This window comes from Manacus candei, unplaced genomic scaffold, assembly GCF_025592945.1.
Source record: "Manacus candei isolate 608988 ecotype Guabito, Panama unplaced genomic scaffold, ASM2559294v1 h1tg000050l, whole genome shotgun sequence".
In the NCBI taxonomy this organism is placed as follows: domain Eukaryota; kingdom Metazoa; phylum Chordata; class Aves; order Passeriformes; family Pipridae; genus Manacus; species Manacus candei.
The window spans coordinates 25,660,150-25,686,518 of record NW_026138098.1 but is presented as its reverse complement, the minus strand read 5'-3'; the positions used below and the strand labels follow the sequence as shown (position 1 = coordinate 25,686,518).

The following is a 26,369-nucleotide window of genomic DNA, read 5'->3' as shown; positions in this document are numbered from 1 at the left end:
CTCAGGCTTAATCACAAACACAACTGCTAATTATTTGCACCTCCTGCAGCGCTGACTGGGTTTATCCAAGATAAGAACAGTTCAGCCCCTTATTTCACCACCTGCCAGTGCAGGACTGTTGCCAGCGATTCCCTCCAATAACCCAGGCTGGTTTAGCAGCTGAAGAGGAGCAGTAAATATTGTTCCTATTTTCCTAGCCAGCAGTTTTACTTGGAGGCTGTGGTGAGGGATACGGGATGCGGGGCAGGCACTGACCAACCCTCTGCTCAAGGCCCAGTGGTACAAAACACGTGTCTGTGGACAGGGTGCAGGCACTGGGGGTTTGAGGAGCTTTGGGTGTTCCTCAGGCAGTGCAAGGCCCTCGCTCTCCCCAGAACAGTCAGGGGGTGTTGAGTGCTCAGCCCAGCACGGCCCCCTCCACACTAACCACTGCCCTTCCTGGTCCTGGGGGCACAGCCGAAAGAGTCCATGCCAAAAGCAAGCCAAAAGCACAGGGGTGCACTTCCCTGCAGTGCTAAACATCCCTGAACCAGGAGCAGTCAGCAGATACAGGGGCCCTGGTCAGGGCTCCCCATCCCACTGATGGGAAATCACAATATTTTCTCTCCAACTGAAGAAGGTCACCTAAGCCGTACAAAAAAACCCCAAAAATAAGTATAATCCAGAACAAGTATCTTGTAGAGTCTTTGCAGGTGAACCATTTTCATGCTTTATTTGCTGAGTGGTTCTCTCCACAAGGAAAACAAGATTAAAGTCCACCATCTCCCCAGTTTTGTCTCTGGACAAACTAGATCTAAATTATTTTTCATTACATATATATAGCAAATGTGCAGTGGCAACTTCTCAGGCACTCATAAAAACTTGTCACATGTGAATACATGGAAGATGCAAATAGCAACTCAGGTGGAAGTTTGCTCACAATAGCATAAAAGTGGGATTAATAGCAAACACTTCTCTGATGGTTTAGATACAACCTAGCCAAGCACACTATAACAGAAGAGGAAACAACCCTGTCATGGTGAACCATCCTATGCTCCTCTGTGGGGCAAAATGCCAACAGCTTTGTTGTAAATCTCTGAAGACAGCAGTTGTCTATTCAGCAGAGACTCTTCAATTATTCAAACATAAATCATGTTTTCATATTCACATGACCTCATCTGAATCTCACAGGGGAAAAAAAATTACTGACAAATTAATTTGAGTCAGGTGTCACCCTAATATCGTATAGACAAAGTTGGATGCATTAGAATTTCAATATCAGTACACAGAACATTATGAGATTAATTAAAGAAAACCCAAAATACTAAATGATCACAAAAAAAGTCTACAAACCCATTCAACCAAAAGCTTTTGTGTGAGGCAGCCTGACACCACATGGGATCTTACATCTGAGATAGCACATATTACTGCAGTGTAATAATAATGAATTTCAGCTTGATGACAAAGAGTAAACTCATTCAGGAAGGGGACCAAGAAATTACTGATGTTATCTGACCCACTGCCTGTTTGAGGATGAAGTATTAAAAATAGGTACATTACAGTAACTTCTTGATACCACATATGGCATAAAAAAGATAAATTCCTCTGCTCTTCCAATAGAATGACTGTTTAAAGCTTTCTGTCATGCAAAAAAAGACTTCAACTCTCAGTTAACAGGATTGAAACCAACTACTACTTCTCTCCATTCATCTTAAGTCTAATACTGTATTATCAAACCAAGTTGGCTGGACCTAGGAAGATGTTCCCAAAGGAAGCAAATTACTCTGTCTGCGCTACCCCCACAGAAAATCAGAGTAGCTACACACAATTAGGAAAGGTCTGATATTGTTTGTCCAGAAAGCTGCAGTCATTGAGGGATCTACTGACAGCCTCAGTGTGCTAAAACTGGCCAAGTAACAGAAGATCTGGATGGAACACTTTTTGAAGATCTGCTGCATACCTAGTGAGAAGTGGAAAAAACTGAGATGCTTTCATGCAGGACCTGATGATCTAAGCACAGGAGCGAGCTACTCTGAGGGCATTTGCCAGCACATCAAAGATAGAGAATTTCCAAAACTCCTACCCAGTAACAGTTATCTTCACACCTTTTAATAAAAGATTTGCCAAGGGCAAAATGGCATAAAGTACTGCCAACACAGGAACATATTTGGAGACAATCTCCCACAGAAGTCCACTAGTACTAAGACAAAACACAAACAAGCAATATTCTGTAATTGACATTAAAATACTTTATTGGTTAGATAGAATATGCAGTATGCATAGAAATACTCTGAAATACAAAGTCCTCCAGAATATTCATGTATAAAACCCACAATCCATACTTCTACATCTTATTTATATACATTGCCAAATGTATTCAAGAGTGTGAACAAGGTCATATTTGCAGTTCTTCCTTGTCTTGAAAGCACACTTAGTGTAGTCCAAGGCCTTTTTGTTTCTTCAACAGAAAATTGCACAGCTACTCTATTTCCTCATTTGGCCTGAAATCTGATGAAATTTTACATACTCTTCTCTTTCTTGCTAGATCCTTTCAAGCTTGACTTCTGCCTCTTTTTCTCCCTTTGTCCCAGTATGCGATAGACTTTTTTCTTAGCCTCCTTTTGCCTCTTGAATTTCTGTTCATCCTCCTTCTGCTTAACTTTGAGATATTCTTTAAGCTGTTCCCGATGTTTTACTTTGGCTTTACTTATCTTGTAATTATTCACTGTACTCAGAGCACTGAGTAGGGCTGATATCTAAAATAGAAAACAGACAATCAATATAGACATAGATCAGTTTGGTGAGTAAGAAACAGTTTAACCTCAGCAGAGACATATATAATGAAACAGAGATTCAAGGCAAGTTCCTAATCATCTCTGCACCTGTTACCCAGTTTTCAAAATGGTTTAATTAGTTATCTTGTTAGGAAGTTAATAAGAGCTTTAATTTTTGTGAACCCTGATTTTGGTTAGATACCTTTTAAAAGGCTATGCCTAATTGCTACTGTAGAACACTTAAACTGCAGTTTGGATCTTCTTGCCTTTGCAAGCGCTCTAATTCTCAATTTTCAGAGCAGAGTATTTGCTTCAAATCCTGCCTGTGTTAATAATACATGGCAATGACAAGTCAAATAAAAAACTGCAGCTGCCAATTTGTGTCACCCATAATATGAGAGCACTAAATCCAAGTGAAATACCTTGCAAGTGCTGTGACAAGGACAAAAGTCATATTTAGGCTTCAGGTGACCGACTAGTCTAAAAAATAGACACCATCCACTCAGTGACAGTTCCATATACACACTGTGTGCCAAAGAGGAACAGAACAAATTGCAGGTGATAGTTTTTCACTAGGAGCATATATATCTTGAGCACTAGCAGTAGATTGAAGTGCCAAACAAAAGTTAGAAATGTTTTAAACAACACATCTACCCTTCACGAGTCCTTGTTTCAGAATGAGTGATAATTACCTTCTTTTCATGAGGCTCCCTGATAACAGCTGGTCTCCACTGGTCTTTTGGAGCCTTGCCTTTCTTCTCAAGATTCTTAGGCTTGTTCTTAAAAGGCAGTGCCTTCTGCAGCGCTTTAGGAATGTGCAGCTTATTGAAATGTCTCTTCTCCCTCACAATAGGCTAAAAGAATGAATATAGAACATATATAAGATTGTTGATCTTTAAAAGCTTCCATCTTTCAGGGGGGGAAACCCCACAAAACACCACAAACCAGAAAGAAACAGCACCCCTCAAAACAAACAAACAAACCACCAAAACAAACAAACAAACCCCAAACCAAAACCCAAACCCTATTTTCCAACATCCTTGCACTGATTTGTGAATGGTATGTTCACTCCAATTACTAGTAAGACTCAATAAGCTTCTGGAAAAGACTTCTACCCTGCAGATTACTTGATAAACTTTCATTGACCCACAACAATCTGCTCTCCACTGTTTTATTCCCATGTCATGCCAGGACTGTGCCTCGTGGATAAAAATATGAAATCACACATGCATATGTATGAACATGTATTTACACTGCTCTAAGTTTGCACAGGTCTGAGACAGTACAAATTTGACTACAATCACTAGTTAAAAAAAAACCCAAACAAAACAGACATATACCTTATAGAGAGAATCCTTGTTTTGTTTCAGTTTGATGCCTCGCTCATACCTCAGCTGGCCTGTTGTCTTCATTCCACTCCAAGTATCTTTCTCACCTGCTGGCTTCAGCAAGGATGTTACAGGGTTATAAAACGTTGGGATAGAAACAGGATACCAAGTCCTCACAAAGACAATATCTGAAAGAAAAGGAAACATTACTTGGCTCTAAAACAACAGTTCATCACATCCACACAAAGATTGCCTGAATAGAACAGATACCTAGACCATGTGCTAGTATATGGTTTGGTATATATACCAAATGTTTTCAACTTTTGGTAAAAGCAATGCAACTATTTGTACAGTTGGATTCTGCAAAACCTCATAAAGGCATGAACAGCACATATTCCTGAAGAGCAGGCAGCTGAATACCACCCTATTCACTATTCATATTCAAGAACTAGTAAGAGTTCATATATGTATATGTGCCTGTACAGTTCTTGACAAAAAAAATTTTCTTTTCCATAACATAAAACGCATTTCTTTTTAATTTCATTGTGCGTGTCACCAGATATTTCCCATTCTCTGAATTCACATCTTAATTATCAGATTCCAGAATTGTGAGACACGGCTTTCCAACCTGTGAAGAAGGATGAAAGTTGTGTGATAACTTACATGGAAAGTGCAACTTACCACTCATCAGCAACTTGTCTTCAAATGTTGCTCTGAAAGCACCCACGGGAGTTCGGAGGGCCTTTTTGATCTGCCCTCGGATACCGCTCACAGTACGGATCGCTGCTCCTTCAAATTTAGCCACTTCCAACTGAGAGTTAAACATCCCCTGAAAATGTGAATTACCCACCATCATTCAAGAGGCTAAGTTTTTCTCTGTGACCAACACAGGCCACAAAAACTAAGTCCTACAAGCATATCTTATAAAGAAACAGGAACATAACATTGTGTTTAGACTAAGAGTGCTGATCATACCAAAAACACACTGAGCTGACTTTAAGGTAAGCTACTGGAAGTAATCTACTTAGAGTCACGTATCACAGGCAAGGTTTCTAAGCATTAAATACATACACCTAAAATTCTAGAACACCAGAACACTTCTAGGAGAAGCTTTACAGTTCTTTACAGTAACTTGCTGGAACACAGAATACCTTAAAAGCAAGGAAGCTGCCTGAAGTTGCTAACTGTGAGACTCTAATACAATACAGCTCTCCAAGGTTTGTGCTTTTTTCAAAAATCACAAGGAAATCAAGGAAAAAAATCTGTCTATGCCTAGTGTGAATACTTGAGTGCTTCACTGTTGGGTCACTGCTTACTTACTTGCTGCCCCAAATGAAGAATAACCTAACTTCTTCCTGAGCCTGAAAGCCCAAGGACAGCTGGAAGGTCAATGAACATTCATTTCTGCAACACTTCCTACCCAAACACTTTTGTAACTGTAACTGAGAAGTCTTAAGCACTGCTAGAAATCATCTTTGATTCCAGAGCTGAAATTTAGTGGGATCAATCTGCCTGAATGATGCCAGGGACAGGTTCACATCCTCCAGAGGTATCTGCCACTGTGGGAAGCTAATCAGTGGGTTTTAGGAATGAAGCAGGAGTGGGGAAGGAAAAAAAAAATCACACTGAATGTGAACCAGGTGACTGTTGCAGAATTTTTGTTTGGTTCATAATAATTCATATTGCTTGACTAACAATCAGTATCTTTAGAGACCACACTGAAGGGCTACTGAGATCCAGAACAGCATGCAATAATAATAATGCAGAACTTCTGCCTCAGGAAAGACAATCCCAGTTTCATTCCTTTCTAACATCAGTACATGTGGTTTTGCAGTATACATACCTACATACCTACCTTAATAAAACAAGTGTTCTTATAAATTTTGAACGGAAAACCGGTTAGTTTTAATTTCTTTACAATAGTTATGGATTTATCTAAATCGAGCACAACTCCTGTGGCAGCAATCCGGAAGTCAGGCTGAAACATGCAGAGATGAAAGACACTGCTGAGTGTGTATTTATCACAAAGTGAAGAAACCATTTAGAATCACAAAATCATAAAATAGTTGGGACTGGAAGGTCACCTAGATAATCTTTAAAGGTCACGTAGCTGTGCAACGAGCAGGGACATCTTCCACTAAATCACGTTGCTCAGAGCCCTCCCAATCCTCTGAATGTTTCCAGGGATGGAATGTCCACCACCTCTCTGGTGAACCTATTCCAGTGTTTAACCATCCTTGTTATAAAAAACTTCTTCCCTGGATCTAGTATAAATCAACTCTCTTAGTTTAAAGCCATTCCCCCTCGTCTGGCACAACAGACCCTGCTAAGAAGTTTACCCCCATCTTTCTTATAAGCCCCCTTTAGGTACTGCAATCAGGTCTCCCCAGAGTCTTCTCTTCTTTGTGACGAACAACCTCAATTCTCTCAGCCTTTCCTCAGAGGAGAGGTATTCCATCCCTCCAGTCATCCTGGTGGCCCCCCTCCAGACTCACTCCAACAAGTTCCTGTCTTTCCTGTGCTGGGGGCCCCAAAGCTGGATGCAGTGCTCCAGGTGGGGTCTTATGAGAGCACAATAGAAGGGGAGAATCACCTCCCTTGGCCTGTTGGTCATGCTGCTTTTGATGGGGCCCAGGATGCAGTTGGCCTTCTGGGCTGCAAGTGCACATTGACAGCTCATGTCCAACTTTTTATCCACCAACATCCTTAAGTCCTTCTCAGCAGGGCTGCTCTCAATTCCTTCATCCCCCAGGCTGAACTGACACTGGGAGTTGCCCCAGCTCAGATGCAGGACCTTGCACTTGGTCTTGTTGAACCTTACAAGGTTCCCATAGGACCACTTCTCAAGGTCCCTCTGGATGGCATTCCATCCCTTTGGCATGTCAACTGTACCACTCAGCTTGGTGTTGGCTGCAACCTCGCTGAGGGTGCACTCAATCCGCCTGTTTATGTCACTGATGGAGACATCAAACAGTGCTGGTCCCAGTACTGGGACACCATTTGTCACCAATGTACGTCAGGAAACTGAGCTGTTGACCACTACCCTCCAGATACAGCCATTCAAACAACTCCTCATCAGCTAAACAGTCCACCCCTCAAATGAGTATCTCTCCAGCTTAGAGATAAGAATGTTGTGGGGGACCTGCACTCCATATTTAACTGCTTTTAAGAGTTCAGAATTTCTAACCTTTACAGGAGTACAGCAGCATGAAAAATGTAAATTGACTAGTACTGACTAGTTGAGGTGCTGCTGACATAACATTCCTATCATTCACTAATGAGATTTTCAGAACTGCCATTCTAATTACCTTGGAAGCAATCTAAGAATCCTTGTTATCTATCTCACTGAGTTCTCTTTATGAAACAGAATCTTACTCAGACAGAAAGTCTCAAAGGGGAAGTGCTTTCTGCACTGCTCTAAGTCACTAGATTATGCTGCGGACACATGGTGAAAACAGCCTTTTAATACATATAACATAATGGCTGTGCAATAGGACAAGGCATAGTTTAGGAAGGAGATACTAATCACCACTCTGATTACTGTCAAGCTCATTACAATGCCATGCAAAGCTTTCATTATTATATTGCCTGCAAACATAAATCTCCTTTGAGTAACATATATGCAACAAAGATTGCACCTGGCAAATACTGCTTTAACACTATTTAAATTGGAATTATAGAATGGTTTGGGTTTGAAGGGACCTCAAAGATCATCTAGTTTCAAAACCTCTGCCGTGGGCAGGGACACCTTCCATGACATCAGGTTGCTCAGGGCCCCATCCAACCTGGTCCTGAACACTTCTGGGGATGGGGCACCCACACCTTCTCTGGGCAACCTGTGCCAGTGTCTCAGCACCCTCAGACTAAATGATTTCTTCCTAAATTCTAATCCAAACCTACTCTCTTCCAGTTTGAGGCCATTAGCCCTTGATCTAGTGAGTACATGGTCTCTTAAGAAGTCCCTCACAAGCTTTATTCAGGTATCTACAAACATTTTCACAGGACGCAGAGAAATCCCACCGAGGACAAACTTTTTCAACAGTATACCTTAAAACCAAGTAGGTATAAATCCTTCCACAGAAAATAATAAAGCAATATTTCTTTCAGTGTAGCAGATGAAAATTGTTTAAAAAACCCCTCTCCATACAGTGTCCCATCTTATCACAATACACCTTTCAAAAGCTTGAGTCCACCTACTTTCTCAGTTCCTACAACTACACTGCTCTACCACATGTAAACCTTCTTCCCCAAATCTGTATTTTACCCAAATACCCAGAGACAGCAGTAACCAGCATTTTGTGATAACAAACATACCGTTGTGCCACTGACAGACTGAACTGCCAAAAATCCTGTCCCCTGAGGAGTGATGGGCCCTGCAAGAAAATTAAATTAAAAAACCTCTGAAAAGTTTTATTACACAACATCTAGCCTCTATTTAAAGTCAGAAAACTTAGAAATACGTGTCAAAGATTCTCAATAAATAAAACCAAAGAAAAGTTTAAAGCATTCAAAGTATTACTTACATATGAAGTCCCATGAAAGTGAAAGGAATGGTTAACACGAAGTTACTCATGCAATGGCTGGGCCCTGAATGTGAGCAAGTGTTTCTCTGCACACAGCCAACAATTCAGGATCCTCTTTGATATGATACAACTTAGGAGAACGCTCAGAATTTGATTAAAAGCCAAATAATTCACAAATCACTGAAATAACTCACAAATATTAGGCAACTGCCTATTTTCCCATACTATTTGGTGTCACTTTATGTTCCATGGGGAAACTTAAAGACTTCCTATTCCAAAAGCTACTGGTTGTATTTCCTGATACATCCCGTAAGCTTGAGCCATTGACAGTGATGAAGTGACACAGGGCAGTAACCCCAGCATGCCCTCACCCCAGAAGGCTGCCCCGCAGTGCATGTGCTGTGGTGTGTACTTCAGGAGCCGGTGACGCCCGTTGTGATCCTCGATGTAGAACATGGGGATCGTCTGGAAGCGCCTCCACCCCAGTGAGAGGATTAAGGGATCGCGTGTCTTCAGTATCTTCTTATACCATCGGTGCTTCTTCAGGCGCAGCTAGTTAGAAGAAAAGATGAACAATCCTAGTACAGGATGGCAACATGAATTCTGAGATTCAAGCCTTCATTTTCAGCAATGACTGAAAGCAACTTCTATCTACACTAGAATTTTTTATTCAGTAGGCCTTCTATCTTCAAACATTCTCACTAACACTGGGTTGACTGGAAAGATTAATCAGTTTTTCACTCACTTTGAAGTCATGTTTGTATGCATATAAGGAATTATTGTATTAAAAAAATATATCTATAAATATCCTAGTAACTTTTCTATAGTCACTTATATATAGACTATGAAGCTCAGAGTACAATTTATGTTTGCAATTTAACAATCACAGTATCAGTCCTGAGACACCTCTGCAGATGAACATTAATCACAGTATCAGACCTTAGTCCTGAGACACCTCTGCAGATTAACATTAAACAACAGTAATCCTTTCCGGCTATCCAATTAAGCCTGTAAAAATCCAGTATCTGCTACTGTAGAGTTACAGTCTGTGTCAAAAGCAAATCCCCTATTTGAGAGACACAGATCAAAGTTTCTCTCAGGGTTTACTGTATTTTTAATAAACAGAAAATAGTAACTCCAGACACTCTGAAGCACACCTGTTTTGATACAAAATGCACTCACATCTTTGGCTACATACCTGCACATATCCGACATTTCCTTCACTGTTGCCTAAACCACCCAGGATAATAGGATAATGAGGGTCAAAATTCAGGACAAATTCACATGGCACATTCTCAATCTCTATTCGAACATACATCCCGGGCCGGAAGCCCTCATACTGCACTCTGGTCTCATCGTCTTGATCTTCAAATTCTGCTCGATTAAGCTATGTGACAAAGAGAAAGTCACCATGTGTTTCACAAAATTCCAGTATTAACAACTCGTTCATGAAGTGCCAGTTCTATTTAAAACATGCTAACATTTATATAAATCTTTTTGGGAAAGATCTGATACGTTTTGTGACTTTTTATTCAGAGCAAGATCTCTGCCACCATGAATTCCTTCCAATTTGAAATCCCAAGTGGGCCTGTTAAGTCTACTTGAAAGACAGTACCCAAGAGAAGCAAATGATTGAGTGACTTCTGTTATACCTTTCATAACGATGACTTTGGGTTTTAAAAATACAGCTGCCAAAGGTACATTTTTTATTTAGGAGCCCAAGTACCTTTTAAAGATCATGTCCTCATCTTTAGGGTGTCACTTTATGAGGAGGCTGGGCTCCTACCTTACTCAGCAGCTTAAAAATATTTTTGTGCACCCTCACACTGTGCATCATCAAAAGCTCTTCTGTACCATACAAATGTAGATATCGTGAATAACAAGGAGGTTCTAGCTTCTGATGCCCAGATACCAATAAGACACCATATTTCAGCAAAATAACTACTGATTTCCCTTTTCAAGGTATTGAGATACAGCACAAATTTGTTCAAGTTTATTTTTCTAGAAGCCTTTGCATATCCTCAGTTTTGAGATCCTTGCCCTTCCATCTCACAGCAGGAGTATTGCTGATATGCATTTCTGTAACAGACCTCAAGTGAACAGTTGTAAATTCTTTTATTCTTCAACTGGAATGTCCTTATTTATGCTTTCAAAGCTCTTAGTAAATCTGCATACCAGAGCTCATATGATCACTTATGACAGAGGCTAATGCAAGAAGGTAACAATCCATTTAATGACTATTTAGGGCAAAATTTTGCCAGCAGAGAAGACACTGAAGTTATTAGCAATAGAAGGCAATGTTCTTCCAAGTCAGTCAAAGAAAGAAGCTACTTTTAAGGTTGCAAGTTCTTATCTAAAAAAAGAAAGGCCTGGAACAACATCAACACCTCAAATTCTGGATGCAGTTACACTGACAACTTCTACCACACGAACAGAGCAATAGTCATAATTATTTTTTCCTCAAAATAACTTGACAGTTGGAGGAAAAAGACTGTTACACAGAACTTACTTATCCACTAATAACGTTGCAAAAAATCACACTAAAAATAATACCAGGAAAATACATGGCACAAATTAGTATTGGAAAGATTTTCACCTTCCTACACAAAAAAGGATGCCTTTTCTTTTTTACTTGCAAACTTTTAAAGTAGATGAAGTTTAGATGACACATCCTGGTTTATTCAGTGATTTAACTACTGCCCTCAGTTTAAATTAAGCTTCCAGTTGTTTGGCTTTTCTTTCCAGCTAACAGAATCAAAAAGTTCAAGCATAAAAAAATCACTAGCAAGTATTTCTTTGTGTGTACTTTCTGAAGTAGCGTCACATGTGTCTCCACGAAAAAAACCTCTGGAGGGCAAACTCTCCGGGGTATTTCTGAAGACATATAGCCACATAAATTGTCAAGTTAACACCTTGTACCTGTGCTTGTTTATGCATTTCTTCTTTAAGATCATCAAAGTATGTGGCGTCCCCTTCATCATACTCTGCATCAAACATTTCTTTCAGTTTCCGTTTCTTGTCCATGCGCTCCTTCTTCTTTTCCTCCTCCTCCGGTTCTGGTTTGGACATTTTTTCATCTTCTTCCTCTTCTTCACTTCCAGACTAAACAACAGTAAATTGTCAAACACGTGACATGGTTCAGAGAAAACAACCCATTCTGATCAACAGTTAAATATACACTATTAAGCAATACTTCTTCATAATGCAAATTATTAGGCACTTGAAAAATATTTCCATTTGAGACAGAAATTAGTAAGCTAGTCATACAAGGAGACGTAACTTCAGCAGTGACCAAAAGATCTCATGATCTAATTTTATCCCTTTTCACTGAGAAAAATTTTTCGACTTAACATTCATTTTAACATAAGGGAACAGACCCTAGAACTGACCTACCTCTTATTCTACAGCTAATATAAGCATACATAGTGCAAGAGAATCAAAAATAATTGTTGATAGCATTGAGTAATACTGTGCTGGAAGGCAGCACTCTAGAGGCCAGAGAGGAGGAAGTCTGTTCACAGACCATTTGAAAACTGCCAAAATGATGCCATTACCCTTAATTTTACAATTAAATGCAAAGCCATCAAGTTGTTCAGTCCAAAAAAAATTGATTTTTCAGTTTGTATTTTCACAGACAACTACAGCTCTGTTCTTGGAAGATATCCAAGCCACAGTATAAAATTGCTTCCACCAGCCTCCTTTATGCAGATAAGAGGAATGACTAGGAAATTGTGTCAAGTTCCCACAATTTTGTGTTTAAAGAGAGTGCTATAATCTTCTGCATCAGATGAAATGACACAGTACAAACAGTTATGATTACATTTGGTTTTAAAATACTTCTCTCATGCCTCCAGATCCTCCAGCTCTTGATTAAGCCTGACACCTACTGTTAAGTAAGTGAGGTGACTTCTCCTACATAATTAACTTTAAACAAAAATTCTGACTCAGACTAGAAACTTGCCATTCTAGATATTTATAAGTTCCAAAGTTGGTAATACTCATCTTTTCTTCCTCGTTACCACTGATTTCTTTCCTATTGATTCTATGAAAACTGAATTTATTACATAGGATGCCTATCACTTGATCAGAAACTCATACATGTGTATGTTGCTAAAGAACATAAAAATGCAGGTCAGACCTCATCTCCTTCAGCAGCACCCTTTCCTTTGTGCACAACACCGGTTTCAAGATCTTCAAAGTCTCCATACAGTTCTTCTGCAACAATAAACACCCAAGACATCTGACTGTTAGTTAGCCATTCTGTTTTGTTGTTCCATACCATTTCTCATATTTTCAGTCTTGTGTATTTCTCAGTACTGCTCGGTAAATTAGTTTCAGTACACATATTTTTTCTTCCCATCAACAGTTTTATAAGTCTGTTCTGCCCTCTCTAGAGCTTCAGCTGAAAGCTCTCAGCTGAACTCCAGTGCTGCCTCCTGTTTCCTTTCAATACTTCTATGATTTAAAAAATGTAAATAAAGTTTAGATCATCCCAAAGGACCACACAGCACATTAGTTAGCACTCTAATGACATAAGACACCAGCAGAGCAACTGAGTTTCCTGTTTAATTAAAAAAAAAAATCAATATAGCTGACAATTCTTAGGTTAAAAACAAATGCTTACAAAAACCTGTCTAATCACAATTATGTTGCATGCAAGATACAGCCACATTATTAAAATTTTCTAAATATTTCCTAATTTAAAAAACAAAACACAAAAAAACCACCTATAAAACATCTGAAGATAGATCTCACTTTTCAGCCAAACGTGAATGGCAAGTTTGTCTTCCCATTAAAGAAAAATTTGTTTATTTCTACCATGACTATCCAAAAGAATAAAATATACATGGAGGATCAATTGCTTAACTCAGACACATAATTCAAAGTTGGCGAATCCAAGTGTTGACCGAGGACTCCATTTCATAATTGAAATTATATACTCTATTTTTCAGAAAGTAAATTTTCAGAATGTGGTACTTGCCACTTGTTTATACAGAGATTTACAGCAATGTGTAATTATATTAGTATCTGTGTAATAATTTATATAATAGTTTGAAAGAGATTTGCAAGTATATCGCTAAGGCAAAATACTCTACATACCTAAGTAAAAAGTCATACTTTCCTTAAAAATCCTGTATTTATGAATCAGTTTTAGAAGTCTTACACATACCATCTTCCTCCAACAGTTTTGCTGCATCTTTATCATCTTCCCACTTTCCAGTAACAAAGCAGTCGCGAATACTGCTCATAACCTGCAAAATAACAGTGTCATTGCCTTGCACAGCTACAGCTTGTCACCAGCTGAAACCTTCTCCAATATACATTCCCCACTTCCCCATCAGAGATACCACCTCTGAGACAATCTGTTATTCTCACATGCAGCTCCACACCAAGACACCACTACCAAAACTACACAATGCCTCAGCAAAAGCAGGAATATGAAACCAACTTAACTCTTGCACAAAGGTCTTTACACTAACAAGGTCTCTACCCTACACTGAATTTTCACTCAGGATTCCTCTGCTCTTTACTTTTTGGTACATACACAGCAAACTGTGATCCACTAAATATTCAAGACAGCCAAGCACTGAATTGATTTATTGCAACTTTCCACTCCTGTAAGCACAGACCTTGGAATCTGTTACTCCTAATGACAGCAAATAGCGTAATATAAGACTCTCTGGCCATAGCTCCCATAGGTCTGTTTCAATGACAACTCAGCAGTACTTCATGAGATACAGCCAGGACATAACCACCACAGGATATGCAGAAACAATTATCCAATGGTATTACCTCTTCTAAATCCCAATCCTGCGGCTTTTCTATCAGAAATTTGGAGCAGTCAAGAGCATTAGCCTTCTGTTTGGATTCTTTGTCTGGACGGCTGACACGAAACAAACCTCCAAGTTCATCGTCTGCGTCCTCGCTCTCATGATCCTCATCCTCTACAACTAAATCAAACATATAACCTGTGATGGTTTCCCCCACAGCACATGCATTACATTCTTTAACCACTTCTCTTCTGTCTTATGTTTCACAACACCTGCAGTAGTTTGAGGAAATAAAAGATGCAAACTAAAAATAATTTTAATTATAAAAGCCCGAAGAAAAAGGTACACTGATCCAGTTATTTGCATAACTGGAATCATCTGAAAAAAACATTGCCTAGTAAGTCAACACAGGATGTTTGTTCAATATCATAAATAGGAACAATACCAAAATTATCTGTGAAGAGCAAGGACATTAAGCTTGTCTGTAAATCAAGAATCTGTCAGAAAATCTTCCTACTCCTGTACCAGGGAAGATTTAAAAAAGCCAAATTCTCATTGTGATCTACAAGGTTTTGCATAACGAGATTTGTACACTCATACAATGACAGGAAAAGTTGTGCATTAAACTGGACAAATCACATAAATAGTCATTTTCTCTTCCTTTTAAGCCAGCTAGCTATTTTTTTCCTTGGCAAACACCTCATTAGCAATATGATAATACTAAGTCATGCCTAAGAGAATATTCCAGTCACTGTGAGACAGAAATTCCTGAAAACAGCCAACAAACAATATCCCTTTATGAAACACAATTACCACAATGGATTTGCACAGTATCTAGCAGACAATTATATAAATGATCACACTTCTGTAGCAGAAATAACTGTAAAACTGAAATAACTGTAGCAGAAAACATGAGTAATAACTGAATAGTCTGGAAAATGAGCTCAAAATGTTTTTTTATTGGAAAAGTAAAAAACTGTCTTTATTTCAATTACTAGTGTCTACAATTAAAAAGTCAATTAACTCTCCTCAAGCCTCTCACCAAAACACAGTGCTCAAATATTCAGACTTGAAAACTTGGAAACAGCTAAAAAGTAACCATATATGAAGACAAGTTTCCAAACAGATTTGTACCTGTTCCATATACAAGTTTACGAAGATTGGGGGTTGAACGTTGCTGTCTTAGAAAGGCCTCAGCTGCCTTCTGTGTAAGGTCCTCCTTCCACTTAAGTGCACCTGAATAAAAACAAGAATTAGGAGCTACAAAAATAATTTAAATAAGGATATGACAAAAGGTTTAGGGAGTGTAGACACAACCCACAGTTTCTTTTTCTCATACTCCATATATACACAAAAACATAAATTGTGGCTAGCAAATTAAATCACTGATTTTTTTTATGACAAGTCCTAATTTTAGGACAAAATTTTAAGAATTTATTGGCAATAGTGACAGATTTGATTATGTTTATGATGATACACATCTTCTTCACAGGATGGTTGAGACTGGAAGGGATTTCTGGAGGTCATCTTGTCCAGCTCCACTGCTCAAGCAGTGTCACCTACAGCAGGTTGCTCAGCACTATGTCAAGATGGTTTTTGAGTATCTCCAAAGATAGAGATTCCACAACTTCTCTGGGCAACCTGTTCCAGTGTTCAATGAGTTGTTAATGTATTTTAGTAACACCCCTCCCAGAATATTTTAATCTTTCTAGATGTAATAGACCATCCTAATTTGTTTTACACACACAGTTATAAAGAGAAGTATATGCAAAATCAATGAAGTTTATAAAATGAATCACCTCTGTTTTAGAGAAAGGAAACCTCAGACCTGCACACTACATTACAAGTGAAAGGCTTACTAACAGATATTCCCAGTTTTCCTAACTCGACATTTGCCACTTAACAACTGTAAATATATATATATATATATATATGAGAGCCAAGATTATATAGTATTTACTAACAACTAATTCCAACTGATACAATTAAAAATGGACTGTAAAAATTGAACATTTATAGTTTACCTATTGTGTCAGCAGAAAGATCTATTTTTTCTTCATACTCCTCTTCCTCTCTCAGGAGGTTCTCCACATCATCATCCTCAGCTTCTACAGCTTTAAGTTTAGTCTGTCTAACATTATGAGCTTTCTTTGCTTGACTGTGCTGAAACCCATCGCTATTTGACTCTTCAACTTCTAATTCATCATGTGATCCTCCTTCACCATCACCCTCATCAAGGGAAGAGCTTTCAACCTCAGATTCTGATGCCTCTTCTGCTGTGCAGTTTCCTGAATCTGTAGTGAGCACTGCTTTTCTTTTCAGACTGTGATCTGAGGTCTGTGATTTTGTTTCTGTATGTCCACTATTTACATCATACTGCTTGGATTTAGCTCTTTTTTTTGCAGCCTCAAATTCACTATCTGAGCTTTCATCTTTGCAAGTCCTTTGTTCATCATCCTCCTCCTCATCATCATCTTCTTCTTCCTCTATCTCACTGCCTTCAGGGGCAGTTTTTCTTTCTTCTTCAGAACTCATCTCAAGATCATCATCACTGTCTGCAAATGCTGGCAGTTCATTCACAGCTTCTTCCTTGGGCACCTCTGTTTTCATACGTTTGGCTCTCCTAATGGTCATCTCTTCCCTTAACAGCTCTCTCTCACTTTCTTCCTCAGTATCATTTTCATCATCACCGTCACTTCCATCCTCAGACATTGCTGCTTCTTCTTCTTCTTGGTCATCTTCCTCATCACTTACTGCATCATCATTTTCTTTCTCCTCTTCTTCAAATACGGCCTTTCGACGTACTCTTCCAGTCTTCAAATCAAGCTGCCTCTCTTCTTTTGGCATCACAAACCTGTTTTCCCAAAGATCACATTTGGAGTAAGATGGTAAAGTACAATAAAATGTTAATGATACGGTATTTTTAAATAATTGTACAATTTTAGGGTTTTTTTTTCAAACAAAGCGAGGTGATGGAGAACATTCAGAAAGGCAATGGTGTTTTTTAAGTAAGAGTGCCTCTTAATTCAAGAATACACCCTGTGCTGTAGCCATAAATAATTCCAGGAAATTTCTTCATTTTCCATGGAATGAAAATAGGTTATACAATTAATTTTACTGAAGATTATGACTGACATTCTCTAAAACTCTGAAGAAAAACAGAAATATGCTACTTGGGCTACATCAGCAAGAAATTCTTGGAAGGCAGGACTATATTGCTTGTAAAACTTTCTAGTACCAATTATTTCTATCTCAAAATACACATGTAGCATATGAGTAATCTCAGAAGAGGAAGAATTAGACAATATGCCATTCTATTAACTATGTTCTATTGAGAATTTTTCCTAAACTAGAGCCTGAAATTAGAGATTCGTTCACACTCAAACACTGCTCAGCATTCAAAACTTACTCTTGTCCTACATCTTCTGAACCTAAGGGTCTAGAGTCCATGAAGAGAGAGACCTTGCTTGATGCCATCTTAACATCAATGGCTGAATGTGTGGAGATGAGGCTCTGAACGAGTTCGTGATTTGGTCTCACTTCCTCCTGGAAAGCCAAGATTTTTTACTTCTCAATTAAAATGAATAAACAAATGTCTAAAAAACAGCTATGAGTCTATCTGCCTACACCAGCAGAAATATGCATATGTAAGAAAAGAATGCAGAGCATTTTATATAAACATTTTCTCAGACTAGCAAGGTCTCCCTTCTCCGCTTCACATTTCAAGAATATATACAATACCAGATCAGGAAAAATTAAAGAGGGACTCTCCTTCACAGTATGCAACCACTACAGTAAATACAGCAAGCACACATTATCACAGACCCAAAGGTATTTAACATTTAGCAGAATACAGGAAAAAAAAAAAAAGCTGAATTCAATTTGTTTGTAGGTAAATGTTTTCCATCTCTCCCTTTGACCAGCCAAAGCCTCTAAGTGTTCTCCCACAATCACCATGCCCTGGGTGATAATACCCCAGTACCAGGAGTTTTCATATATCTTATGTCAATGTTTGGAAAGTTATTACACAAACTTTAGTACTTATTATTAACCCATCTTCCAAATGTTTTGCACAATAGCAGATAATTGAAATATCCCTTCTCTGAAATCCTTGGAGGAAAAAAAAAGTAATTACCCACTATGGATAGATAAGGATTGATTATTTTAAAGCAGTTTATTTTTAGACACTTACTTTGACTCTAAGGATTAAAAACTACCTTTTGCACAAGAATTCAAGTCACCACCAGCGTTCTCTTACCTCTTCTTTTTCATGAGCATGGCTTCCACCAAGGTCAATATAAACAGCATCTTTATCATATACAATGCCCCCAACTCCTGAAAGAGGGGCATAGACGAGTTTCTCTTTCTCATTTAAAGAACGTTTCTTCTGCTGCTCAGGGAGAGCACAGGGGTCTGGTAGGAAACTCACATCACTCACAGTAAAGTCTCCAACACCTGGGGCAACAGACAAAGGAAGTAACAAGGTTTGCACAAAGTTTTAATTCTGAAATATGTGCAACTCACCATGAAGAGATTAAACAAACAAACAAACAAAAACCAACAAACCAAAACAAAAACACTGTGGCATTCAGTAATTTATCAATAGCAAGCTCTGTACCAAACACCCAACTCTTCTGTCTTACTACTGAACTTAGAGAAGCATACATAAATTTGCCAGAATCCTGCCAAGTTTTGGGTTTGTTTGTTTCCTTGTTTTTAAATGAGAAAACCAGCAATTCACTTTTCTGAAAAGCTTTAAACACTGTGAATACTGTGTTTAACACTGCAACAAAACTGCCCAATTAAAAGCAAACCTAATTACAAGATTTATTTTCACAAAAACTCGTATTATGAAAAATAATTTCCAAGAGCATAACATATTTAGAAATGTGGAAAATCTATTTTACAACATACAGTTTAAAGATACAAATCATTTCATGTTGTTATTCATAGATCAGTATAGAAAGAGTTTTTAGAATCTGATAAATTACCTGGCATATGGATTTGACTTTTGTTTTTCAGATGTGCTCCTCTCAAGTATCCATAAAGTGATATCTTCCTGTCACATTTGGGATTGATTCGAACATCTTCTGGGTTTGTCAACTCTTCCATTCTACCCAACATCAAAAACGAAAGTTAAAATATCCAGCAGTTGCAACAGTAACTTTTGAAAAAAGGTAATTTAAGAAAAGAGAACAGCTGCCACTGCATGCCCTGCAGACTCCAGTAATCAAAATAGAATGATCATAATCAAAAAAGAAAAAAAATTCACGGAAAAAGATCTTCCAAAAGCTTTCTAAAATTGTATTTTAGAAGTTGTACAATCATGTTCAATAACGTATTTCCAGAAGATTTACTGACATTTCACTAAAGGTGCACTGCTTTCTTAGCACATTTTAACTACTGTTCATATACTTTGCACACACAACTCTCCTCAAATTAATTCTGTCATTAGAGGTCAAACAGCTGAATGTCACATTCCCTGCAGCCACCCAATATCTTCTTTTCCCTAATAATATCAGTGAGCAACACAAAAGCTACCACAGAAAATGACTGTTTGCAGGCAGATGAGGGGGAAACTCCTTCCAACACTGCAAAAGGGAGGCAACACAAACACACAGTCAAGGAAGAGAATGGGACAGGCGTCCTGGCTGTAGATCAGCTGTAAACTAACCCAACAATCATAATAACTGTAACAGTTACACAGCCTAAAACAGTGTTACTGGAAAACCACCCAATTTTTGTTTTTTTATGTTTTCCCTCACTTTGCTTTGTGCATTTTGCAGGACCTTTTCATGACAATTCTTCCGAAAGAATTAGAGCTTTGAAAGAGGCTCATTCTAGACTCCTTGGATTCTCGTGGGAGTTTAGTCATAATTGTAAGCATTCTGGTAACAAAACATGAAAGGTGAGGTAATGTCCCAAATAGCCACAGCCACCATCAAAGATTAGTTTCACATTCCAAAGAGACTGTGAATTAAATACCAGACGTGGAGATGAAGTAGAAGGGACTAATTCGCCAGCTGTTGTTTAATTGCTGGAATGCTGTTCCTTTTCCACATACATTCAATATAATCATCAACAAGTAGGATTATTTTAACTTTTGGTTTTGTGTTTCAAAAGTATTTACAATGTGCCAGAGATATATACATGGTCTGACACAAGTGAAAGTTGAACGGCTAAAGCTAACGGCACAAACCTGCAGAGGAGGCTTTCACTTCCCAAAGCCACCCAGATAACACTAAACACCCATTCACCCACAGAGCTGAGGTCTAATATTACAGTTTTTTTTCAAACAGCAGGTGCTACCTGCACTGAGGTTGAAGAAGAGAGAGAAAAGGACACACCTGTCTGCGAGAACGTACGGGTGAGACGTCTGCCAAGTAAGAGGTCGGAATTTCATAACCGAGATAAAACGCCCCAAGTTGTGAATTTCCTGCTTTTGATATTCTCCGTGAACCATCCCAGACAAATAAAACAACTTAGCACCCTAAACACATTAAAAAGGCATAAAAAGGTTAAACATCTGTTTAATACCTAATAAACTAAAAAAACCAAACAAAAAAACCAAAAAAACCAATTCTAATTTGTAAAGCATAGTTGGATATTGCAGGTTACAACTGGTTCTAGAGATCAAACTGACTAGTTTACTTCAACAGGAAAATTGCCCCCTAAATCTTAGGAAAAAACCATTCACATCCAGAAGACCTCGTACAGACCTACAAGCAGATCCTTCTTGCACAGCACCTGTGTAACAGACCTTTCACTGGCAGCATATTTAGTAGCTTACCACACTGGGATAAAGAATAATCACACAAGTCTTTCTGCAAATAGAAGAAAGATGACATACTCTGATACAATACCCACATTGTTCACTGACGGTATTATTTAAAAAATATAAGAACATAATAAACCCTTAAGTACTGCCCCATTTTTAATTTAGCTTCCATAAAGCAAAATATATGAAAAAATTAATGTTAAACGTCCTACCGGGTACACTTCAGTCCAGAATCTGTGCTTTAACTTCTTCTTAGTCTTCTTTAACTGTTTGTTGTTCTTGAATGTATCCAAGTGGGTAAGAACTCCCATAATTTTGGGAAATCCATGTACCTGACAAATGTTCAGGAATTCAAATGTTTCCATCTCAAATCCAAAGCTGGCATCAATAAGCATTAGAACCTGAAAACACAACATCCACATTTCACTACAGAAGTTCCATGGGGCCCACATGAGCCAATTTCAAAGACCACACCTTTAAAGTCATAAGCTTCTTGGGAACCAAAATCTTGCAATAGGTTTTGTATTTTATTTTCATATAACCTGAAAACTCACTTTGGTTTTTAATTAAAGTATGGATTTTAGCTGCTTTAGAAGTTAATGAGGCTTAGGAAATCAAATCTCTTCTCCCAGTCAATCAAATCTCCTTTATATAGACTTGATTTGCTCATTGTCTCTAAAAAAAAATATAGAAGAATATGGCTGGTCTAGGAATGCAATAACATACAGTATTGTAATAAGATCTGAAGAAGTGTTTCCCTTGTAAATTTAAAATATGCAAAATTGAGTATCTTCCAATATATTCAGGAACATCTTAGAAAATTAATAAAATTCTTATATCTCTGTCTTGGATGCACCAATGCCCTTTAGGCTCTTTTGGTAAAATGAGACAAACTAACTTCACACCTTGCAATTACTGTTAAGCATCACTAAAATGCACTGACACAGGAAAACAGCAACCAACAATCACATGAAAGTGGAAGCAAAGTCGTATCACGGTCTCAACAATAAAGAACTAAAACACAGGGAAACTGATGACAGAGATCTTCAAGCAACTGTGTAATCTCAGCCCCCCAACAATAAAACTAAATAGAGTCTCAGCATCACCATGTGCACACAGAACCTCAAACATCTGTCACATCTACTAACAGAAAAATTTTGCATTTGCATTAATGCATCTCCCTTACTCAGGCAGAAAACATGTAAGTAGAACAATATCTAGATCAGTGTGCACATGTATTTAGATATTAATACAGTTAATACTCAGACAAGGATCCCAAACCCCTATCAGCTATCAGTAATACACTCCAAATCCACACATAAAGTAAAATTCTAAGGATTGTGCCCTGGATCCCCAAGATCAGTTGATGTAATCCCCTGACCCAAAAGTTATAAGTAAATTACGATGGTGACCACACTGCACTGAAATCAGTTGTTTTGCCACACAGTGATCTTTAACTATGGGGACATTGGAGTGCATAAAAATACCAAAACCAACTAGAAAACTAACACATATTGCTTTAGACATTAGTTGAAAACTTCTTGACTAAAAATAATTTTCAGATTTATATGGTTTAACCAAATCCCTTACTGAAAAGTCACTGTATGACCTTGGCTCATTATAAGATCTTCCATTAAAAGTTTAACAGTTGCATTAGCAATGAAGTTCAGCTGCATTTCCCTTTTTTCACATGCTCCCCATCACCACACACACTTTATTTTCCCCCACTCCCAGGATGAGGAAAGTCCTAGGCGTTGTTCCAGAATATTAGGTTTGTCAACAAGCTTAAGTCCTGTTCCTCTGAAACCAAAAACAGCTATGCCTTTGATAGCAACAGGTAGAGAAATCAGACATTGGTGCAGTTCACTCAAAAGTAGTATATTCAATATAATTATAGTAAAAATCACGTGGCAATACTAACTTACCAAATCAGCAACTTTAGCCAGGTCAATCATTGTGTTGATGTCACATCCACATTCAATAATAGTTAGTCTGCGTTTTTTACCTGAAAACAGAATTAAGAATCAAAAACTGAAACAGAGGGAGCAAACCAATTAGGACATTGTTTTCAATGGTCACATTCCTGAAGGGTATCTGGAACTCAAATTCTTGTCTAACATGTAGATCGTCCAACATGCACCACTGTAGAATTGGTTTTACAAGCTTTTAATTTTGCTAAATTACAATTTTTTGTTTGAAAATATGTACTCAACCTGATGGTTTTAAATGAGTTGTTTGGGCTTTCCCAAAAACAACACTAATAGCAAAAAAATGGGGTTTTTTACCTTTGGGAAAAAAAATCTCTGCTTCTTTTGTCTTTAGCACCCCACTTAACACTGTGAATTTTATTTTACCATATATTTTTGCTCTTTGGATATTATTAGGAAAAAATCTGTTCTAGCCTTTAAAAAAAAGAGAGGATTAACACAGCAAAAAATTTATTAACATGTATTCAAACGAGAAAAAAAGTACCCACTGATAACTTGGCTTGACTAACTTAAGTCAGGTAATTGAACTTAAGACAACATTAGTAACAACTTCAAGCAACCACAGACAACAGGTATCATGGGTTATTTCTTAATCTTTTCAATTGAAAAATTCAACACTTGAGATCCAGTAGACCAATTAGGAAATCAAATGAAACGTGAATTTTCTTTCCATTTTTTCTTTCCCATTTTTGTCAATCATTCCTTGCAAAAACAAGACTTGTTAGTTAAAGTCTCTGAAGAGTCTACCTGCACCAAACATACAGTTATCTGTCTTCAAGCAAGATCTCCCTTACAAATTTGTGCCTTGAGTGCTGTGGGCTGTGCATAGAACCTCAGTGATCCCTTTGGTAACATTTAGGGAAACACATGAAGGGAACAAACCAAGACAAATGGAAACTGGGACTGAAAATTTAACAAAAAGGAGAAGGAACTGACAAGAGGTGAGGTGGAGAAATGTAAGTGGAACTGGTTAGGCAAAGTAATCCTTGGCTTAAGAAAGAAAGGTATACAAGGACAGCGAAACTGAAAGTATATGAAACATATAGAGCTTAAAATGAAGCCAGAGAAAAACAGTTCAAAAGGGAAAACAGAAACCACTAGAAAAGGCAAAGTTGTGAAAGGTTTGGGGGGTGGAAGAAACTGGGAAAAAAGTCAGAAAGGTAGAAACAAAAACCAAAAAAAACAAAAGAGAACTGGGATTCCAGCAGAATGAAAATCAAGCTCAGAGTGACAAGTCCGCCCAAATCTCACTCTTACTGTTAATAAGTATGTAAGTAAGTAATAACTTACTGTTAGTAAGTATGCCTGATCACACATCCAAATGATTTTTTCAAAATGACCAAAAATTACAAGGACATGGACACATCCTAGCTCTAAAAGTAAGACAAAATACACACTTCCATTTCTTTGTTCTCACCTGAAACAATTGTAACAGGACCCCGGATTTCAACCAGCTTTTGCCTTGTGAAGTTCTTAATGAGACATTTTATCACAGTGCTCTTCCCAACCTTGGGAGGGCCGACTACAACCACGACCACTGGAGGTGGCTCCAAAGGAGTGCGATCAACCACAGGAATGTGATGTTTTTTAGTCTTCAAGTCCTGAGTTCTGAGAAGAAATTTGTAATAAATAAATAGAGGAATGTAATAAACAGCAATGTTTATTCTTTGAAAGCCTTCAGTATTTGCAAAATCTTGGAAACAAAGGTTCACCCTCAGCCCAGATACTGAAATGTATGTGGAACTCCAATGGAGTCTAAGGAGCTACACCTTTTTTTATCACTGATCAACACAGCTGTACCATGTAACACAGATGGAGAAAGCATCATGCTTCTGACACAGGCATAGACTACAACACAACCTGGTGAATTAGAATTAGAATGGCTTCCAGACAAAGCAACAAAGTAACCCCAGCCAACACCTGTCCATCCAGCTGACCCTGCATCCTCTATAACCAATTCCCACTTCCTACCGATGGAAGGTCCTGGCCATCCGCACAGCAGACTGCACCGTAAAGGCTTTGGGGTTTCTCTTCCGTGCATCCTCCTCATCTCCTATTCCCAGGTCGTTGAGATAACGCTTCCTTTTCTTCTCTGCCTTTGGCCCGCTGTGCTTCGCACGATGCTTCTTCTTCTCTTTTTCCTCCATCTCACTCTTCCAGCAGTTGTTTACAACCGATAAGACGCAGATTTCCTCTGTGCGGTTCTGGGCTCAGCTGGCACCGGAAGACCGGGCAGTGAGCACACAGAGCACACGCGCAAAACACACCTGCGGGAGAAGGGCTCGTCGTGCCAGCGCCACCTGACCAGCTCGGGAAAGGAGCTCGTTCTCGCACTGCGCGGCCTCGAGAGCGCACGGCAGCACCGGGGCCCTCCGCGCCGGGGCCGCGGGGCTCCGGGCAGGCCGCAGTGCCCCGGCGGGGCGGCGGGCGAAGGGCACGGCCCGTACCCGCGGCACGGGGATGCCGGGCACACCGCGGGCCCTGAGTGTGGGATCGGGTCCTCCCACGGGGCCGCTGCCCACGAGCTGCCACCGCACACCTGCCGGCTGCAGTGCTGTCCCACCCACACCCCTGGGCAATGGCGTCCCCCCCCCACGCCGCTGTGCAGTGGTGTCCCACCCGCACCGCTGTGCAATGCCGTCGCACTCACACCGCTGTGGGGTCAGCCCGGGCCGGGTCCGCTCCGGTCCCGCCGCCCGCTCCACGTGTGCTCCCACCGACCGGCCCGTTCCAGAGCTCCCCCGGAAACAGCGGCTGCGCGCCGAGTTCCGGGCGCGGCGGCGGCGGCGGAGCGCTATTACCGGCGCACACGGTGTCCCTCCGGCCCCGGGAGCCGGGAACAGGGGACAGGGAATCAGCCATGGGAACCGGCCCCTCTTCGCTTGTTTGTGAATAAATGACTTCCCCGCAAGCCCGGGGTAGCTGCCCGGCGGGGCCGGCCCCACAGCACCGAGGCGTGGGGGCCCCGTCCACTGCTCCCCCGGGTTTCGGGGCAGCCCCCGTGTGAAGCGGCTGGTGTGGCCCCAGCAATGCGTGTGAAAAAGATAAAAAAACGGATGCTTGCCAAGGGCCGTGGGAGGGCAAACAGGTCAGAGGGTAAAAGCCTATGAAAGGCTTTTAAGTGCGGTGAACTCGAACGCAGCCACAGAATCACAGAAACATCCAGGCTGGATGGAAGAGAGCTCTCAGGTCATGGAATCCAGCCTGTGACCGAACACCACCTTGACA

General features: G+C 39.5%; 1 protein-coding gene across 2 annotated transcripts; it reads right to left on the bottom strand.

Annotated features, from left to right (window-relative positions):
* Positions 1 to 2,205: 2,205 nt before the first annotated feature.
* On the bottom strand, positions 2,206 to 25,901 carry BMS1 (BMS1 ribosome biogenesis factor). Of its 2 annotated transcripts, none has more exons than XM_051800850.1 (23): positions 25,792 to 25,901; positions 25,113 to 25,355; positions 24,559 to 24,749; positions 23,079 to 23,158; positions 21,366 to 21,554; positions 20,723 to 20,865; positions 19,367 to 19,488; positions 18,634 to 18,830; positions 17,785 to 17,921; positions 16,400 to 17,229; positions 15,510 to 15,611; positions 14,398 to 14,555; positions 13,775 to 13,856; positions 12,743 to 12,819; positions 11,524 to 11,706; positions 9,803 to 9,991; positions 8,976 to 9,156; positions 8,396 to 8,454; positions 5,937 to 6,059; positions 4,763 to 4,910; positions 4,094 to 4,269; positions 3,446 to 3,607; positions 2,206 to 2,735 (listed from the first exon to the last, which is right to left on the bottom strand). In XM_051800850.1, exons 2-23 carry the CDS (start codon positions 25,286 to 25,288, stop codon positions 2,499 to 2,501), a joined length of 3,942 nt encoding a protein of 1,313 aa, XP_051656810.1. In that variant the 5' UTR covers positions 25,289 to 25,355; positions 25,792 to 25,901; the 3' UTR covers positions 2,206 to 2,498. The 2 variants fall into 2 exon arrangements, with proteins under 2 accessions (XP_051656810.1, XP_051656811.1); XM_051800851.1 differs by having other exon boundaries at positions 25,113 to 25,408; positions 25,792 to 25,876.
* Between the last annotated feature and the right edge of the window lie 468 nt (positions 25,902 to 26,369).

Coding starts and splice junctions, on each gene's coding strand:
- BMS1 (XM_051800850.1), bottom strand. CDS start 25,288: ATGGAGGAAAAAGAGAAGAAGAAGCATCGTGCGAAGCACAGCGGGCCA. Junction 11,707..12,742: donor GTGCTGCTGAAGGAGATGAG/GTCTGACCTGCA, acceptor ACTGTTGTTTAG/TCTGGAAGTGAAGAAGAGGA. Junction 3,608..4,093: donor ACAAGGATTCTCTCTATAAG/GTATATGTCTGT, acceptor TCATTCTTTTAG/CCTATTGTGAGGGAGAAGAG.